Source organism: Triturus cristatus, chromosome 3_1 (assembly GCF_964204655.1).
Source record: "Triturus cristatus chromosome 3_1, aTriCri1.1, whole genome shotgun sequence".
NCBI classification, from domain to species: domain Eukaryota; kingdom Metazoa; phylum Chordata; class Amphibia; order Caudata; family Salamandridae; genus Triturus; species Triturus cristatus.
Window position 1 is genome coordinate 129,416,790 of NC_140583.1, and position 20,700 is coordinate 129,437,489.

The 20,700-nt window shown below is 45.0% G+C and overlaps 1 protein-coding gene across 2 annotated transcripts in view; it reads right to left on the minus strand.

Annotated features, from left to right (window-relative positions):
- The window catches only part of LOC146859819 (uncharacterized), a 518,852-nt gene that overhangs the window by 483,750 nt on the left and 14,402 nt on the right, over window positions 1-20,700 (minus strand). For both annotated transcript variants that reach the window (XM_085643565.1, XM_085643566.1), the window contains exon 2: window positions 7,494-7,551. In XM_085643565.1, the coding sequence (XP_085499691.1) occupies window positions 7,494-7,538 (45 nt within the window). In that variant the 5' untranslated portion in view covers window positions 7,539-7,551. The remainder of the gene's footprint in view (window positions 1-7,493; window positions 7,552-20,700) is intronic.

Below are 20,700 nucleotides of genomic sequence, written 5' to 3' on the forward strand. Positions count from 1 at the left end.
CGCGCCCGCGGCGCAACCGCTGCGCACGTCCGCTGCGCGTCCGTCCGGCGCGCATCTAAATAGTCATCCCATGTGCCCGAGACTAGAGCGCCCCTGACCTAAAATGGCGGCTCTCGGCGGCACCACAAGGACCAGGAAGTGAGTAGTCCACGTGAGCTTCAGCCACTTTAAAACACAGATTTTAAAAATGATTCAAAGGACAAACAGAGTTAAAAATAGATTTTTCAATTTTAAAGTGCAAGTATGCGTAAAAATAAGACACAATGTGCAAATGAGCAAAACGAAGGAGAGCCTAGCTAGCGCGAAGCGTAGCAGTGCCTGAACCTCTAAGCGATGCGCGTCCGTCCGGCGCGCATCTAAATAGTCGTCCCGTGTGCCCGAGACTAGAGCGCCCCTGACCTAAAATGGTGGCTCTCGGCGGCACCACAAGGACCAGGAAGTGAATAGTCCACGTGATCTTCAGCCACTTTAAAACACAGATTTTAAAAATGATTCAAAGGACAAACAGAGTTAAAATTTGATTAATAATGGGTGAGCTAGGAGCAGGACCAGACCATATGGTAAAAGTCTGTGGGCTCTACTGCACATCACGGGCATCTAGGGGTAGGAAGAAAGCTAGCTCAATGCAGACGGACAGGAGTGAGGTACGCACAGTGGAGGAAGTATATTTTGATTAGGTGGAGCATAGCAAAGATGGTGATTACTCAAGGTGCCATCAGGGCATCTCTCCAATTGCTCCCAGTGGTTTTTTTAAGAGAATAGGGTGGATAGGGAGTTGTTAACACTCCACCCTATCCCAGATTACTCATTAGGATTTTGGCTTCTAGTGGGCTGCACTCTGGGAATGTAGTGCCTGCAGGCACATAGAGGGTTATGGCATGGCTGAGCTGTAGATATTTATATAATTGAGTGGAATGTAGCGAGTAAGTGATATGCAGGTCTTGAAAGGAGCATAGATGCCCCCCTTTCTACACATCCCCTAGGTGTGTAATCCTGATCAGTTCCCATTTCCGAAACCCTTCCAGAGTCCGCACCTCCCCAAGCCAGGTGCCATGCCACAGGGGTGTCTGTAATGTGAGTTTAGCCGCCCATTGAGTGTATCGCAGTGCGGAACGCCATGCAAGATGGGCTGACCGAGTCACTGCCGGGAGAGTGTGAGGAACCGGGCCCCAAAGAGCATAGCCTGGATCCAGGAGAACCCTAGGCTCTCCAGTTCCAGGAGGTAAGCTGGGTCAGACCATCCCCCGGTAAACCAGTAATGTATCGCCAGGAGACAGGTGGCCACGTAATACAGGAAAAGGTTTGTCATCCCCATACCGCTGTCGTACGGGGCCTGCTGACAGTGGGAAAGGGTTATGTGTGGCCTCAAGATTCCCCAGAGAAATGCTGTGATCATGGGGAGATGTAGTGGGAGGTTCTATATTACATATAAGAATCGGGAAAGCACTATCATCTTGAACAAAGAGATCTTCCCAAGGTGATTGAGGGGGAGGGATTGTCATCTGTAGAGGTCCTCTTTTGTGGGTTTGATTAGAGGGCTAATGTTAAGAGACCATGTAAGTGCCGGGAGGAGCGATCACAGATGCCAAGATATTTAAAGGTGAGGCACCATAGGAGGATAGTTGTTTGCCACTCCACACATTCCCGTGACACGTGGAAGGGCACCAAAGGTGATTTGGCTGGATTCAGGCGCAAGCCTGACGCCTCTCCGAATAGCCGAAAGATATGGAGATATCGGGGACCCGAGCGTGACAGATTAGCAAGGAAGCATAGAACGTCATCAGCATATAGGGCGATTTGATCCTCGTGGGATCCTTGACATTTCCACCCTTTTATCTGCACGCCAGCGCAGATGAGGCGGGCTAGCGGCTCTATTGCTAGAGCAAAGAGAAGGGGAGATAGAGGGCATTGTTATGTTAAAAAAAATATGATTTCTAAAGCGCGCGATTACCCGAAGGTGTCCTGGCGCTAGTTACTTCTCTTAATGCTGGGCCCGGGGCATGGAAAGATTATTTATCAAAAAGCCAGGTCTTTAAACCCTTTCTAAAAATTAACAGATTGGTGGCATTTCTAAAAATGATATGGAAGCCCATTCCAGGCCTTTGCGGCGCACAGGGTGAAGGTTTTGCCATCCCAGTGGGCTTTTTTTGATGAAGGGACAACGACCAGTTTCGCTTCTGAAGATCGTAGCATTCGCATTGGTTTATACCATTGGAATGGCCATCTGAAATGGTCAGGTCCCATCCTTGCAATGCTTTAAAAACAATACATAGCGATTTAAACTGTACCTGGTTCCTCACCGGGAGCCAGTGCAGTTTTTTTTATCTCATTGGAGATTGGGGAGAATTTAGGAGTACCCGTGAGAAGTCTGGCAGCGGCATTCTGGAGCAGCTGAAGCTTGTACAAAAAATGTTGTTGGATGCTCAAGTATAACATTTTTCACCTTTTTTGAGGGGATAGGGAGTGACCCAAGTGAGGCCGGCCACCATGAGGGGGTACAGAAATTAGGGTCATTCCTAAACAGCATCACCTCGGTTTTGTTCGAGTTCAACTTTAAGCAGTTACCTGCCATCCATCTTCTGACTTCTTCCATGCAGGACTGGAAGCGGATGTCTATTCCAGTTTCTTGGCCAGGTAATAATGATACCACAATTTGCGTGTCGTCTGCATAAGAGGTGATCCCAAACCCATAAGCACTAATAACAGGCGCCAGGGACGAAAAATATATACATTAAAGAGTGTTGGGTTCAGGGAGGACCCATGCGGGACGCCGCATGGCAATGAGAAAGGTTTCGATTGAAACTTCCCCAGAGCTACAATCTGGCCTCTGTCAGAGAGAAATGAATTGAGCAGATCCCAGGCTTTGCCCTTTACACCACATTCTCTGAGACGGTCCATCAGAATCCCATGATGGACCGTGTCAAATACGGCTGAGGGAACCAGTAAGATCAGGGCTGTCCTACCTCCCTGATCAACTGCTATTCTAATCTCATCTGTAGATTTAATAAGGGAAGATTCTGTGCTATGTCCCTCTCTAAAACCGTGTTGGGAGGAATCTAGCACTTGGGCTTCCTTCAAGAAGGTACTGAGTTGTCTATTCATCGCCTTTTCGACCATCTTCGCAGGAAGAGGAAGGCGTGATATCAGCCGAAAATTATTGGGTTTGTTAGGGTCAAGGCTGGGCTTTTTTAGAAGAGGTAATATGAAAGCCATCTTCCAATGTTTTGGAAACTGTCCAAGTTTAAAAATACTTTTAAAAATAGGAGTAAAAAATAGTGCAATAGGGACCGGGGCAAATTTTGTAATTTTTAGCAGGCACGGATCCAAAGGTGAGTCTGATTTCACTCCTGTGAGTAGTTCCAACGTGTCCTGCACAGTCAGTGGTTTGAATTCCTCCATAGCCTGCGAGGAGAGTTTTAAGTGTTCAGGATCAGTCGCCTCAGACGGACCACCCTTGTTTAAGTCACTGAAAGCTGAAAATATGTTTGTGACTTTTGTTCGAAAGCAGCATTCTCCTCGCAGAGATCAGGGCTAGACTGGATAGTAGTTGGCCTCAAAGTGGCCAGCTTGGAGACCGTTTGAAAAAGCTCTCTAGGTGAATTCTTGGCCAATTCAATTTGAGTTGAATAATATTTCTGTTTGGCCGACAGAACAGCTTGCTTGTAGATTCGCAGGCTAGATTTATACAATATCTTTTCTGTATCTAGATATCCTTTCCTCCAGTTGTGTTCTAAGTGTTTGCAAGTACACTTATGAATTTTTAACTCCTCTGTGTACCATGGGGCCGAAGGATGAGCTCTTTTTGGTACAATAAGTTTACGAGGTGCCAATTCAATGCATGCCTGTGAAAGCCATCTGATATAGCAGGCCACCGCTTCATCAATTTCTGCCGTTTTTTGGCCAGCTGTGGAAGTTAGGACTTCCTGCAAAGTCATCGCATCTACTTTATTCCAGGCTCTGGTCTCAATCACTTCTTTATGACATCTGCTCCTTATATGTTGGACCTCCACATCGAGGTCAAACAGAGCGGCAGCATGATCGGACCAAACCAGGGGTAGAAGACCTACAAATGACGTCCCTGGGCGGTTGGAGAAAATACTATCCAAGGTATGGCCAGCTAGATGAGAAGGTCCTCTAACATGTTGTTTAAAATTAGCAGTATCCATCAAATCCAATAGTCTAGCCGTATTAGGGTCATTAGGAAGTTCTAAATAGAAATTGAAGTCTCTCAAGATGGTATATGAGCCACATAAAAGGCCTTCTTCCAATATATTCCCCAAAGAGGCAAAGAAAGAATGTCTGGCCCCTGGTGGCCTATACAGTAGCGTGCCCTTGTAGGAATAATGATCTGTTAAACTAAGATTAAAAGAAAGGGTTTCGCAGGTTGTTAAACATACTGGTTTAAAAGTCCCGTGAATAGAGTTATGGTAGAGGACTGCCAGCCCACCTTCTTTCCTGTTTAGCCTGTTAAGGACATCACATAGGAAACCTGGTGGAGTGGCTGTTACCAGGTTCGGTTTGGACGCCTCGTCCGTCCAAGTTTCGGTGATAAATGCTAACTTTATGTCGTTATCCTCCATAAGACTCGTGCACTCTATACTATGTTTCACCAGGGACCTAGCATTAATCAACATGCATCTAAAAGCTCTGTTAGTTGGATCAGCCAGTGTATTATAGGCCTTCTTGGACTTAAACGGCTGGTAAAGAATAGGAGGTAGCACCGCCTTGCAGTTTGGACAGGTCCCGGGGTGGGCTATAAATCCTGAGTCCACAGCAAGGCATGTGAAGTCGGTGGTCTTAAATGACCCTTTCATTTCCAGCAAAGCTTCTCTAGTGTAGGTATAGGTTAAAGTCTCACCTGACTTCAGACAACCAGGGGTTTGGGCGCTGTGCGCGACCTGAGCGCGGACGGGCGCAGACGGGCTTGCCTTAGGCGCGCCAGCGGCGCGTCCGCTGCGCGCTCGCGCCAGCGTCTCCCTAAGTAGCCAGGCCTCAAGAAAGACTAGCCTGCTACCCCTTGTCCACCCAAGATGGCCGCCTCCGCCTGCCTCCAATGCACGCAAGCGAAATAAGCGGTGACTGGGGAGAGTCCGGGAAGGTAGGGAAAGTGTGCAAATGTGCAAGCTGTACTAAAATAATGTTAAAAAAGCCCTTAAAACCCAAATAAAATAGTTGAAAATGCCGCGGAAGCGCTCCTCGCTCCCGGTGCAAAATGCAATTCGATGTGCCCTTTCAAAAGTAAATAACAGTACCATATGCAGTGAGAGCCCCAGCTGCTGTGCTGTGTGCCGTTATGCCTATCTCCCGGCTCAAGCCTCAGGAGAAGTACCAGGGCGTGCTCGCGTCAGCATCTCCCTACGTAGCCAGGCCTCTAGAAAGACTAGCCTGCTAACCCTTGTCCACCCAAGATGGCCGTCTCCGCCTGCCTCCAATGCACGCAAGCGAAATTAGCGGTGACTGGGGAGAGTCCGGGAAGGTAGGGAAAGTGTGCAAATGTGCAAGCTGTACTAAAATAAGGTTTAAAAAGCCCATAAAAGCCAAATAAAATAGTTAAAAATGCCGCGGAAGCGCTCCTCGCTCCCGGTGCAAAATGCAATTCGATGTGCCCTTTCAAAAGTAAGTAACAGTACCTTAAAGTAAATAATAGCAGTCCTGTCTCGTCATTCTCCTGATAGGGAAGACATTTGAGTATGTCCCGTTAATGAGGACCCTAGCAGATGGATTTGAGTATAGCAACCATATCAGTATCCGAAAGTGCGGTCCAAATCCTGCTTTCTCCAGCAGATTTTCCAAGCAAAGCCAATCAACTGCGTTGAAGGCTTTTTCTGTGTCGATTAGTAGCAAGACTAGGTACGGGGGAGGAGGTGGTGGTGAGCCAGTGCCACAAGTAGGCGTCGTAGGCAATGTCTTGTGCTGCGATGTGGCATAAAGCCGCAGTGGTCAGGATATATGAGGCTACTGAGTACCAGTTTAAGACGTGTGGCAAGGACAGTCGCATACATTTTGACTTCAGTATTAATGAGAGAGATAGGGCAGCAGTCCGAACATAGTTTTTAAATTGTATTTCCTAACTGTAACCTTTGAGTGTGTGTGTGAGTGCGCGGGTGTCTCAATGGGACTGAGAGTAGGTGTGTGAGTGTCTATGAGTGGGTTTGCAAGTGCCTTCATGAGTGTGTGAGTCAGTCTGTGAGTGGCTGTGTGTGAGTGGGTGTTTGAGTGTCTGTGTGGGTGTATCAGAAGCTTTGTGAGTGACTCAGACACAAAGGAACCGCACCTGTCCTTTTATCCAACAAGAGTCCACAGTTTTGCACAAAAGATCTACTCATATGGAGTTCTTTCTACTGGTTAATTACTACATGCTACCTCCTTGGGTAAATGGCCAGTATGTATTTTACACTACGGCTGCGTAATGGAGCACGAGGAAATGTCACCTGTGCCCTTGCATGCATTTTGGCAATGTGATTGTTCCTGGTGCGTCTTTATCCAGAAATGTGTGATAAAATGAATCCTGCTATAGAGAAGACGACGAGACAATAAAGAGTTAACTTTCCACTAAACCGGGGTCCTTCCTCTTAACTATATGAAGTGCTTCTTTGCTTGGTGGAGGTGTCTTCATATTCCTCTGTATCAATAACTTCTCACCAAAATCAGTGGGATATGCGCTGCGAGGCAGGGGTCACATGTGAATCTGCCCATCATCCAGGCAAAAGGCAGGAAGACCGTCGGATACTACTAAGTTGTCTGCACCAAGACACGCAGCCTGCGATAGCAGCCCTGTATGAGTTTGGTATGGGGTCCCTTAGGTTAGAACAATTTGTGCTGCAGGGACTTATAGAGTGTATTAAAGGCATTGACAATTGGGGGAAACAATTGTACATTTTTAGGGAAAGAACACAGGTACTGGGGAACTGGTTAGGCAGGAACACAGTAAACTTCTGTTAACATTGCATTAAATACCAAGCGAAATGTGGTGGGGGGCTACTGCAACAAGAACCCAGCTTCCTACACTCTGTAAGCCGTTTTTATAGAAAATCTGGCATATTCTTTAGAATCCCTCAGATCAAACGGTTTAAGGACTTATGCTTTATCTCGAGAATCACGAAGCGACTGCCTTGTCAGAGTTCCATCGTGTAACCGGTTCTTATAATGTGACTCAGAACTAAAAACACAATAGGTTTGTTTGACAAAAAGCCATTACATTTATGAAGAACTGCCTAATTAGGTTTTTCATTTATTGAGATTGAAAATAATGCATCAGGGTTTGACACTAAACATAAATTCCAAGACTGCATGTACTGCACATATTTAGACAGGTAAACAGTATGAATTAGTGTCTGCAACAAAACAAAATCTACACAGACACTTCCAGAGTGTAGAAGCATTAAAAAACAATTACAAAAGCTTAGGTTTTGCAGACTGTTTAGGTTACAATATTAAAGTAGTTGGAGACAGATGCATTTGCTGTTCCCGTAAAATATAGTCCTCATACTTACTGCTGTTCCAGGACTTGATCCATCTGGAGAGATCCATTTCCACATGGCTGGAAGGTTGCTATGTGAAAGAAGAACAGGATAGGATCTGTATTTATCGATTTTGACATTGGACAGCACAAAGAGTTCAAGAATTGAGAACTACTAAATGTAGTACTCACTTTAGATCAGTGCTTCCCAAACCTTTTAGAACCCAGACACAAGTTTATTAGAACAAACTTTCACAAGCCACCCAGCTTTCATGGACATGAGGTGGGTAATTTTTCTATGTAACTAAATCATCATGTGATAGCGCACTGCAATTTACAGACAGCATATTTTCCATTAAAATGGCCACTAAATACGCAGTTTTACAGTTTTATTGATAAAATTATAATGCACATAAATGATAATGTGTGGGGAAATCGGGTTTCATCACCATGTGTCTTGATCTGTTTTTATCCTATTAAAATCTTTATTACCATCACACTTCAGAATTACATTAAAAAATCTTCATTTTTGCGTTCGTAGCTGCTTAATATCTACAGTTCATTTAAAGGAATTTAAATGTTGAACTACAAAACACTGACATTCTACATCCTTTCCTTTCACTCTCCTTTTACCCAGCAAGATTGTCATATAATTCACTTTATTTCTCTGACTGCAAAGTGAGAGGAGTTTGTAAACACCAATCGTCATGTTAAAGAATATAAGCAGTATAAGCCTGACATTTGTTGTGATTACAGAATTTAAAGGCATCTTTATTGCTTGGACTTTAGCAACCACTGAAAATCGACGAGCGAACCACAACTGTGGAAACACTGCTTTAGATGGCGGTGATACTCCAGTTACTGAAGATGCTAAATAGGGGACCTTGTTCTGAACACTTGCTAACACTGTAAAAAACACAGCAATGGCCTCACAGCCTAAAGCATGGCGTTTCTATTAAATTGCCAATTCGCAAGATGTGTTGACCTTGTTCCCGAAATAGAAAGGAACATGCCAGTTAAAAGCAAACTGTACTGAAGTATTAGTTGCCAATTATTATTTTTTGCTCGTGATAATCATTACTGACTTTTTCTTTCTCGAGTCACAAAGCTAGGCCTACAAGTGGCTGGAATTATAATGGTAAATCCAGGTCTGCTGTTCTCAAAAGGAAGATTTACAATTGTTTTTAAAGATATACACTTGCATACTTTTTATGAATACATTTTGCTCTAGGGGCAGGGAAATTTTGTTTCAAGGTGGGAATTCCCTTTGAATACACCTACAAACCAACCAGGCTTTGACTAGTCACATTTTTTTCCACACAACAGTCCCACCCTGGACAATGTCAGATAATTACAATTGTGAAAAGCAAGAGTAAATTAGTGACCAATTGGGAACAGGAAAGGCGCACAGCAAAATTATGTGGTAAGTGAAGGAAATAGGGTTTCACTAAAGGAAAGAATAATGTTACTTACACTGTAAGCATTTGTTTGTCACATTTAGTGCTGTAGATTTACATTATATCCATACTCCTGATTCTAATGTTGGGCTCTGGCATTTACGACTTGTTTTTCTTCAAAGAAGTCTTTGAAGTCCCTGTTTTTCTTCGAAGAAGTATTTGAAGTCACAAGGCTTGGTGACTTCTCTGGTAGTAAAGAGATATTGGCACCGACTCCATTGTTAGATTGTTTTCTGAACACTGAGCGAGATTATTACTATTCAAACTCTGAGAGGATGGAGTGGCCGGAAAAGAGGCAGTAGTTGCTGGAATGCCACCACCTTTTGATCGCTTAAGTAGGATCTGCCAGAGACTGCATTTGGGGCTGGGACCAGGAAGGATTAGACCAGAAGTGGCTCGAGGGGGTACTTAGTGACGTTGACCACAAACCCCAATCCACGGAGGGGAAAATGGCAGGTTGTTTGTGGGCTAGGTAGTTTTGTCCACTAGGGTTGTAGTCACTCCAGAGATTCCCTGAGGGAAAATATATATATATTTTTTTTAAATAACCCTCACCCAACAAAAGGCCCCTTGGTGGCATGCTTCATCATCGGATTCTTCCTGTCCCGCTGAAGGACGGTGTGTGCTGCAACCAACGGAGACGTGAGAGCACTTTTGAAAGGTGGGGACTATATTATAAGGACTAAAGTAGGAGTGAAAATGGTCAGTGAATTAGTGAAGAGAAATGCTTAAAATACCTGGCCACTAGGAACCTAAACTTTATTGAATCTAGTAGCTGGTATGGTTAAACATTGGGGTATTGGGTGGGGCACAATATAATGTATGTGTTGGCTCCCGCTCTACATATTTCAAGCATTCCCCTGTAGCTTTTCATCAGGACCAAATAGAGTTGATCCCCTATAATCACTCCTAAAAGCAGGTAAGTGTATTCACTCTATTCCTATACAGTGATTTAATAATTAGTATTTATACAATACCCAGTAGAAATGGTGCTTCAGTAACCATCTAGAATGGTAGTCTAGCTTAATTCATATGTATTATCAGATTTAAAGATGCTCCATGAGCTCTGCACAGGAGGAGAGGGACACGGAGCGACGGAGCCACGGGCAGGCAGAGAATGCTGAGAGAGGGAGTGGCTTTGATGCAAGTGTGACTAGGAGTGTCCCTCCCCTCCCGTGCAGAGCTTTGACTTGATCTTGCACAACTCTGAGTTCAACACTAGATATCAAGAGTATGCAGAACATATGTATCTGCAGCCACATATGCTACAAACAAACATTTTCTCTATGTGGAAGAAAAAAGTGAAGTCCACCGAGCGTGGAATGAGATTAGCTAGGTTTGCTTTCAGTTGTAATTGAAGTGTTTAATTCTTATGGAGAGTAGCATGTGGAGGTGATCTATAAGCATAAAATACCTAATTTGACGCAAATGTCAATTTCCCATGATCTCTTTAAACTCAAACATCAAATAGAAGACAGACTGGTATTGCCACATTTCTGTGTTAGCACAGATCCTCAAACCTTGATCAACTGTTGGTACTGCAACATAGGGCTTTTCCAGTAACTTAAAAAGAATAACATATTCATATACTTCTTACTCAGCTAGGATGCAGAACAAGAGGTCCAGAGGCAAAATATTGATTACCACTTACACAGAGCTACTTACCACAAGACATCACAGTGGTTCATTTTCTGATTCAGAGACATAAACAGCTTACTGCGATCACCTGACAGGGCTGAAAGGGGTGGGAGCACACTGCTTTACCTCCCAGCACAGTTCGCCCCTTCGCATTATGGTAAATGCAGTTTATGGTACACGCTTACTTGAATATTCCACCAAAGTTGGTGCAGATTAGTGATGTAAATCTCTAGTCATGCTTTTCTGGATATCATCCGTCATCAGTAGAGATAAATACTAATTTAATCTGGGGTTGCTGAGCAGGCTGCCACAATCCTTTCAGGTCTCATTACCTCTCACAGGCACACAGGTGCATCTCCAGCTCGTCAGCTCAATGGCTCAAGAGAGCCTTTTCAAACAGAAAGGGGTGGGAGCACGCTGCTTCACCTCTCAGCACAGTTTGCCCCTTAGCATTATGGTAAATGCAGTTCATGATACATGCTTACTTGAATATTTACTGGTGTACACCACCAACGTTGGTGCATGTTAGTGCTTAAATCTCTAGACACATGTTACTGGATATCATCCGTCATCCGTATAGATAAAAACTAATTTAATGTGGGGTTGCTGAGCAGGAATACTCCAGTAAATATTGAAGTAAGCATGTACCATGAACTGCATTTACCGTAATGCTAAGGGGCAAAGTGTGCTGGGAGGTGAAGCAGTGTGTTCCCACCCCTTTCCACTTGACAGGACTACCTAAATAACCCACCTAGGAACGTACGAGACTGGAAGGCGACAGAGAAGCATTCACGGTTACGCCTAGGGACACTAGCTATCTGTTAGTAAAAGTATACCAACAAACAATTCAATATGTTCTTTAAAGCCAATCCTCAGGTGCAGACTAGTCCTTTCAACAACCACCATGAGAGCATGGCAAGTTATCTGGATTTTCCCGCAAGACGGTAAAACACATGAATAAAATTTACAACCAAATTATTACTGAACATTCCAAAATCTTTTTTCATATCTTTTAATCCATGGTTTTTGTAATTCTACTATATATTGAGCTGATCGTTCTGAGTGTTGGGGTGACAGTACAGCCATCCTTCTTCAATCTAGCTAGTGATGGACATCACAACTCCTTTATTCCAACTCAGAAAAATAATTTCTTTCCGTTTCTCCTATCCCCAACTTCATTCTTTCAATGCTCATCAATTTTCAAGCATCTGGCAGTAACTCCACCATTTAGGAAAAATGTATTAACACAGCGACTCCTATCAGAAGCTACTACGCTTCCATCCTTATCATAGGAGAAATCAATTATTAGCTAGGCAACCACTACGACCTCGAAGCAACCACTGTCACTGAGCTACTGTGAAGCCTTTACTTAAGATACCATATACACTCACAACTTGTCCTTGAATTCTAACTAGTGTTGTCCCCAAACAACATGAAATTCCTTTCGCTAGACACAATGAGACTCTTTCTGATGCCTATGCTTCTTTGTGTACTTTGAAAAACAATGCAGCGGTTTATCTTATTCCCAGAAATGGTAGCATCAAACATATTAAACCTCTACCTTGGTTTACTGCAAACCTAGAGACAAAAAACACAGTAAAACAAGCAAAACACATTTAAAGACGCACGTACAATCCTGCAGCAAAACTTCAGCCGGTGGTAAATGTCCTCACGGTCTATGAGGTGGGGATGGGAGAAGATGTTGTCTGGAATCCGTCCCTCACCTGAGGCTCAGACGCAAGCAGGGAATGAGGCTCAGGCTGCAATGCAGCTCTTTCCCTAAAGGTATTTTACCTGCTAGTAAAATCGGATCCCTTAAATTTGCACATGAAAAACCAAGCTAACTAATAATTGCGTGAACAGAATTCCACAAAGGAATTCTTCTCTGCATTTTTTGTAATTGGGGGACTCAGTCTGTTTTTTAACAAATGAAAAATTAGCCTTCTATTGCTACCTCTGCCAGTTCTTTTAACCTGAACAAATTTCTTGTAGCATCCCAGAGCATCTTAATCCAACTCATCTATATCCTTATTTATATCTCTCTTGCACTTGTTAAATTGAAATCAGGACCTCTTTAAAGTCCTTGTCCTATGCTGGAAACGATAGCAATCAAGACAGCTAATATGCCTCCTCTTAAAACTATCTTAAACAACTCTGTCTGGTTTTGACTGATACCGATCAATGTTGCTAGCGAGATTTTCACCAATTTTTTTCACTCTTATTTGTTTAACTTTCATCCATTCTCTTTACTCCCTAAGGAACTAAACTGGTTTTCCTTAGAAAAACAGTAGTTTTGACCAAAGTCAAGCATGATTTCTACAGGGCCACGTTGCCAAATAAATGATGCTCACCTTCATTGAATCTATTGACCCTGGCCTACAGAGTTGTCCAGGCCAACAAACTAAGGAAACAAAAGGCCAGAGCAGGCAGGAATACCTACCATTCAGCTGCTGTGAAGGAGGACATAGGGTAAAGTAAGAAAGCTGATGAAAGACACAAGGCAAACAAATATATACAGTTACCCCATATGTTCTCCATCTTTCAAACCAAACACCAATTTGAAGTGTAGGAGTTGCTAATGTCTCTCCACATCACACTATAAGAGTATTTCAACTGATTTGTTGTACCCTGAAAATTATGTTTTGGATTTTAGGCAATCTTTTTTGTGGCTTAGAAAACATGCAGCACTACCAGAAACAGTCTTAATTACCAACTGCTAGCGTCTTGCATGCTTGAATTATTTATAAATACTCTTTTGTAAATGACAAGATCACTGTTCTGGGATCAAGTGAAAAAGAACCATACGAAGTATTTATAAAAATATGTATCTATTATAAAATACTCTCTAGTATGTTTAAGTATCTCCAACACTGAGATAAACACAATGAACACAATACTTCAGTTAGAAATGCAGTAAATAGCACGATGTACACTGTGGACCCCAGGGGGGAACAAACCATATATTAAGCAAGTTATATAAGAACCACAACTCGAGTCAGGATGATGTCAAGAGGACGTAGGATCGCAGGGGACCCACAGAAACACCCGAGGTAAGTAGATTGGTACCCCAGGGAGAGCGTGTGCAGTGTGAGACCACGTGCTTCATACAATTCTATGTGCAAGTCGTGGTTGGATTTTTAAAAATTAGGGACCCTTCCCAACAGACCTTGAAGAAACCCCTTGGGAGTAAGGTTGGAGAGCCACCCCACCCGTGGATACCTTAGTACCCACATTACCTACACCAGGGACACCAAGTGCATAGGGGTACAGTGGTGCCGGAAACCGCCGTCAAACCCAATGGAGGACTTCAAGAAAGTGCTGTCCCACGAAGGATGTCGAGTGATGAGGGGTCGGTGTCCAGCAGGAACTCCAACAAGCCTTGGCAAAAGCAACCCATGCAGGAAGTCAAGACGGTGCACGGGTGGGACCAGCAAGGTCCAGGAGACTCACCACAAGCAGGGGAGTCAGGGCAGGCCCCAAACAATCAAAAACCCAAGGAAAAAAAAGGTGACCCTCAAATGGACCCACAGGCCGGAATCACAGGAGTCGCAAGAGAACCTCGAGCAGCTCAACAAAAGGAGCAGGCCAATATACCCCTGAGGCGGTGTGGCTGAAGATCTTGGTGCGAGAAGTTGCCGGAGGTTGGGGCTACTTGGAGCCCAATGCACTTGTCGCAAAGTGGCCAACAAGCATTTGCACTTACAAAAGTACGCGGTGCACAGGGATTCGGTTAATAAAGTCCATACAAGGGATTCTGGCCTCAAATTCGGTGAGAGGAGAGCGCAGGCCCAGAGAGACGTAGAAAACCACCACATGTGTTATTGAACCCTTCTGAGTACGCAGGAGCTCGGGATCAGCAGACCCATCAGCAGTGTTGAGGTGCCTGCGAATGCAGGGAAATGACTCCTTCACTTCAAGGGAGATTCCTTCAAGTACCTTTGATGCTCCACAGGTCCTGCATAGATCCTGTATGGTGCACAGGCACAGGTGATGCAGCAGACTGAAAGGGAGATGAAGTCAGGCCCAAACGATGTCCAGAGTGCCCAGACAGAAGAAGTGCAGTGGTTTCAGTTCTGAATCTTATCCCATGACACACCAAGGGACCTACACCCAGGTAAGTCCTTAAATACCCTGGGGAAAGGGTTGGGAAGATTCAGGGGACACTACCAGGGGAGGGTCTGGACAGGGGGGATGTTACTCCCATGTCCGTTGTCCAGTTTCACGCCAGAGCGGGAGCCAACGGCTCCCAGAACTGGTTTGAACTGGACTATTCACAAAGACACCAAATGTGTCCCTCATGCAGGCGCTGGCAGGCGTGCCCACCCAGTCCCAATACACTAAATCTCCCTGTGAGAAGATGCCTATTGTTCCACCGTCCTCTGCTGGAGCTTGGCTCAGCAGCAGGAGGGCAGAAATGTGTCTCTAATCGGCAGCCACCATTTTGTGCAGTACGGAGCTAGAAGGTTGGCACCTGGAACACTGAGAGCCTAACGGAGGGCTCTGCCAGTGCTTGCAATCATTTATGTTGATTCCAACATATTTGATACCAGATAGGATTAGTTGCAGCCGTTTTTGAGATGGTCATCGCATAATTAAGCAGTGCCCCTCTATATAGAATATGGCTGCGCCACTGACAACCCAGGAGAATGGACTGCAGGGGTGTGCTGCTCATGCAGGGGCACCCTCTCACTTAGAACCAAGCACCCTGCCTTCAGGATTCCAAAAGACTGCTACATGGGTGACTTATAGGTTTTAAGTGCAGTGACCCTTAGATATAGTTAACCAATATCTTTAGCAAATGGTGCATGCACCAACTTACACAGGCTGCAATGGCAGGCCTGTTGTTCCATTTTGCATGGTCTCTCATGGGTGGCATAATATATCCTTCAGCCCATGTGAGACGTCAGGTGTAACTATGCCCTGAGTACATGGGTACCATATACTAGGGACTGACAAGGATACCCCAGTATCCAATCTGGAATGCACTGAACACAACAATTTAGGGAGAAAGTAGATAGACTGTGGTCCTGATTAGCAGGATCCCAGTCAGACTAGTCAAAAACAGATCATATCAAGCAAAAAGTGGGGGTAACCATAAGAAGCAGATCCTTCTTTTCTACATATCCCATATACACAGGGCCTGTAAATTAAAAGCTACTGGTGGGCTTGCAGCACTGCTTATGCCACCCACTGAAGTAGCCTTTCAAACCTGACTCAGGCCTCTTCCACTGCAGTGCCTGCAGGCGCAGTTTACTGCTGCAGTGAAGTGGCATAATAAGTGGTTGCCACGTTCAAACTCCCCTTTTACTACATAGAAGTCACTCCTAAGGTAGGCTCTAGCTAGCCCTATGGGCAGGGCGTGGTGTAGGTAAAATGTGGGACATGTGCCTTTACTGGGTGGCATGTCCTGGTTGTGACAAACAGCCTATTTGGTTTCTCACTGCTTTGAGGCTGCTCTCTCATAGGTTTGCATTGGGGATTCCCTGATATGTGCTTCAGTGGTAACTCCTGACATGAGAGGGGTAGGGTGACCATGTTTGGTATGTTTGGAATAAGAGTGATAAATCCTGCTTATAACTATTTTAGGAATGTCACTTTTAAAAGTGGGCCTTTCTGTGTACTTATGTGTCTTTGTGCCCAGCCTGGATGTGTATTGATTGTCTGGTTCTGACTTACAGGAAGGGGGGGATATACATTCACTCCAGCCAGTCCCAGAGGAGGTTAAGGTGTGTACTTTTCCTGGGTGACTCGGCGCTATGCTGAATTTAGAGTAGCAGGAGGATCTTCCCTTTCACCTGAATAGGCCTGGTCTGCATTTAGAGTGGTAGGAGGAGTAGCACCTGCACCTGAATAAAGTTGTGCCTGCCTTCCACAATGCTAGCTCCACTACCCTGGGTTGTGTCTGGGACCAGGGCTGAAAATGTGAATGGAGGTGTTGTGCACTTCAATAGTGTTTGAAGTGCCCCCTAGAACAAAGGAATTGGCGCTATAAGTACAGGGGCTGTGACCCCATGATTTTTGAGAAGACACTGCGTGGGACTTGGGACCAGAGGATTGCTGTGCTAGCAGGGAACCACCATAGGATTCCTTGCCTCGTTGTGCTGGCCTGCTGAAAAGACTTGCTCTGTGTCTCCCAGACTTCTGTGTGCTGGCCTGAGCATGCTTCCTGATGTGTGTGGGCCCCAGTGATCTCCCAGGGTCTGTGGTGCCCCAATGCATTACCATAGCACGTAGTGAAGCACTTTTGGTGGCCTTGTGTAAGCAGAGAGCGTGTGGGAAGCTCTTTGATGATCGGAAGCGCTGTGTTGCCCAACCTGCTAATGCAAAGCGCGTGTGGAGAGCTACTTGTGAGGAGGGAGACAAGGTCCGACTCCAGGAAGAGCAAAGAAGAGCTAAGAAGCCCCGCTCACGACCTACAGTGGGCGGAGTCCAGCGAGGGAAACCATGTCCACCTCTCTCATCTGTCTTAGAAGGTGCGGCCTGTGCAAAGGGGAGCGCGTTTCAGACCCCGCAGTCCTGATCGGCTACTCTCAAGGCAGCGCAGCGTTGGAAGCTGCTGAGGGGGCAAGGAAGAGAAGAGCTCCGTCCCGTGGTGGGCGGTGCCAGAGTCCGCCAGCAGTGTGGTGACGTTGGGGACCCAGAGACGCCCCGGCAGCAGGAGGAGTTGAGCCGCGAAGATTGCAGTGGCCGTGTTGTTCGACCCAGTGGGGGTCCAGGACCACCATGAAGACTGACTTGCCTGGAGTGCACGTCAGCCTGTTTACTGCGGGCCGCAACGAAAGGGGAACCTGGTAAGGTCTCCTTACCGGCTGATGCAGTGTGTTCTGGCAGCAACGGCCCCTCGGTGAAATCGCGGCAGCTGCCCCTCCTTACCCCTACGCCTCCTTTGGGGGCCCTGCTTTTCTCCCAAGATCATTGTAGAGCGAGCTCAGGACAGGCCCCCGCTGTGATAGGCTCAACAACTGCGCCACGTGTCTGTGTTCGGCTGTCACCAGTTATCGGTGGGGGGCCGGTGGTGTTTCCTCGCTGTACTGAGCTGGCAGGATAGGTACAGCACGTAGGCTCTACATGTACTTGGGAACTCCAGGGTAAAGGGTTGTAGGCGAGCAGGTGTATTGGCGCCCAAACCTGGTATTGGAGACTGGTGTGTGTTCACTTCCCAAGAGACAGAACTTGCCCTAATGCGATGATACCGTTGTAATCTGTAGTAGAAGTGCAGGTGCGCTGCCTCCTAGGTGGTTGGAGACCGTACTTTTACTCATCACCTGCTGCAGGTGGGCACTAATGTTTTGGTGATATCTTCTATTTTCCTCGGTTTTACAACACCTGCCCTGATGTTATGAATTATGTGTTTTCCCTCATCATGTGGTTCATGTGTTCATTGCCATACTAGGGGATGAGGTGTTTCATGACGTATTGGTGTTCTCATAATATGCGCAACTTACAAGTGTTTACGTGCTTGCACCCAATTGTAATGTTATGACAATGGCCCGATTGGTCAAGTGACTTATGTGATTCTGTGTGAAGTCAAGACAAGGCCTATGGCACAATAATTTATGTGATTATGGTCTAATGTGTTTTATGTGCAATACAAACGTTTTTTTTATCTAGCCTTGTGTGGAGTTCTTTTTGTGGTGTGCCTAGTGTTTCACTGGTGTGTGGCGCAAACGCTTTATACATTACCTCTGAGATAAGCCTGACTGATCTGCCATGCTACCAAGGGGGTTATCTTATGTGTGTAACTCCCTTACCCTGACTAGAGTGGTGGGTTCTGCCTGGCTTAAGTGCATACCCTAGCCAACCAGAAACCCCATTTCTAACAATGACTGTTTGTAGAAACACTACGATTATGATGTGGTGTATCATGTTTTCTTGAATATTGTTTCTTCGGGTACTGTTCTGAAAGATATCTGTGGAACAATTATTTTTTTAAGTACTTTTCTATATTTGTTTTAAGATATTAGAACTTGGAATAAATCTGAATGAAAATTCAAGTAGATGATGTAAATTTGTGATTTTTACATAGCACTGTGACTCTTAGTATATTTTTGTGTATCGACTTGGCCGGGCACAAGTCTAGTGGGTGGAGCTCGCACATGGTCACTAGAATCTTTGCTCAATTTTTTTTAGTTTAACACTCTCAACGCCAGTGATTCCTGTTTTTTCACTGTGCCCTCTCTGCCCTCCCTACCCTGCCTACGAGTATTTCCCCACCTACAACTGCCGCACTGTTTAACTGAAGAGAAGGAAAGCAGGGCAGAAAGAAACAAGAATTAGCAATGCAATTGGTCTCCCTATTGTGAAACTTTGAGCTATTGGCATTGTAAATAAACATTTTTAACGTAGGTTAATTGTTTGTAGTGGAGTGAATTCAAGTTGTTTGCTATTTGTTGAGCTACTGTATAGTCATGCATGCAGTACCGTGAGCACAGAAACACACTGATATAGGAACTGACTGAAGAGTTCACAAATGACGTGAGGAATTAATTGAAAGCTCTATTACACCTTCTGGTTAATGCATAGTCATTTGATTGTGCACATTCAGTTTTCGTTCTGATATTTTTGTTGTCGTCAAAACTTTTACAGAGTAGCTCTTGTTGGTTTGTTGTAAATCTGTGGAAGGACGCCAACATAGTTTTCAAAATGCTTGTGAGCTTAGAAGAGTTTCCCAAATCAGACCTGAATGGGTTATGATATAGATAATGCATTCATGTGAACGTGCATGTCAATGTAGTAACAATGAAGGAGCGGATGTAAGACACCAGCCACAGCCCCTATGTAGTGAGAGCTACAGGGGAAGCAACCAACAATAGGGGAGGAGTTGTATGGCGCTGTAGAGAAATAAAGGCGCCCGTGTTCAAGTATGGCGTTCAGCTCTGCTCCTTAAATTTTAAGAGAAAGCGGCGCCATTGATAAATAAAGACGCGCTTTAAGTCAAAGCGCGCAGTTCATAAAAAGATTGAGGTACACTTAAAGTCAAAGCGGCACTGTTCATAAATAAATAAAGGCGCATAGTCAAGTTGTGTCTGGACATGGGGTTGAGGGGTCTGCCTTAGAGGAAAGCCAACAAACATTCCAAGCTAACTTTCATAGTGTTATTCAGAATTCTTGTGACAACATGTTTAATCCCAGGTTACCTTTCATATGCGTTATTTGTATGATCTTTCATCTAGTGATGTAGTCGTGTATGTTCTCAAGTGCCTATAGAACACCAGTGTTTTCTCCATGGTGTAATGCACCAAATGAAGACATAATTAGTGCTGTTTGTTACAGCTTGCTTTCCTAATTAACAAATCTTCCCACAACCACTCTGCACCTGTAACTGAGAAATGCCATCCCACTTCAGTGGTGGATATAACATCACATATTGGGTTTGGTTTCCCCTCTGCAGTATTTTGACTGTTAGCAATGTGCATCTCGTTGCTTTGTACATCTTGCGTGAAGTCAGGGTACAGTGATAGTTTCATGACCCTGAGAGCAGAGCATGCAATTGACCATGCCCTGTGCTCTCCAGAGTGCAGTGCACTTTGCACAGCACTTCCAATCCCATGTAACAGAACATATACTAATAAGGCTGTGGAAGAGCTGCAGTGACCAGACGGTACAGGAGCAGCCTTGCGGAGGGGTGAAAATGCCAGGTGAACACATGCCCTTCCCTGTCATACCATTTAATGGTAAGGTTTAACTCAAAAGCACCTATCCCACAATAAAGGAAAGTCTTAAGGTAGCCCCATAAAAAGGTTGATCCTTACCAGATAAAGCTCCAGGGAAGGAAGGGGTGGGATTCACAATGTGGTCATATATAAACTGCCCACAAAGAAGCAGAGGGATAAGCACTGACCATATGACTGCCGCCAACCCACTCACATACTGATTGGAGGCTATCTTGAAGACACAGAAAGGGAGCACATGCGGGGATTCATTTAGCAGTGCTGGCAAATGGGGAAATTCTCTGCCAGAAGGAAAAAGGGTAGATATTCCTTCAAGGGCCCTGGTAGGGCAAACACACCAACAGCTCTAACCACAGACAGTCTCCAGTTGTGAAGATGAACATCCAGCTTACAGCTTAAAAAACAAATCTTTTAGCACAAGCTCTCCTATGAGGAAGCAAAAACCCCAGCTAATCAACTAGAAACAACACAATTA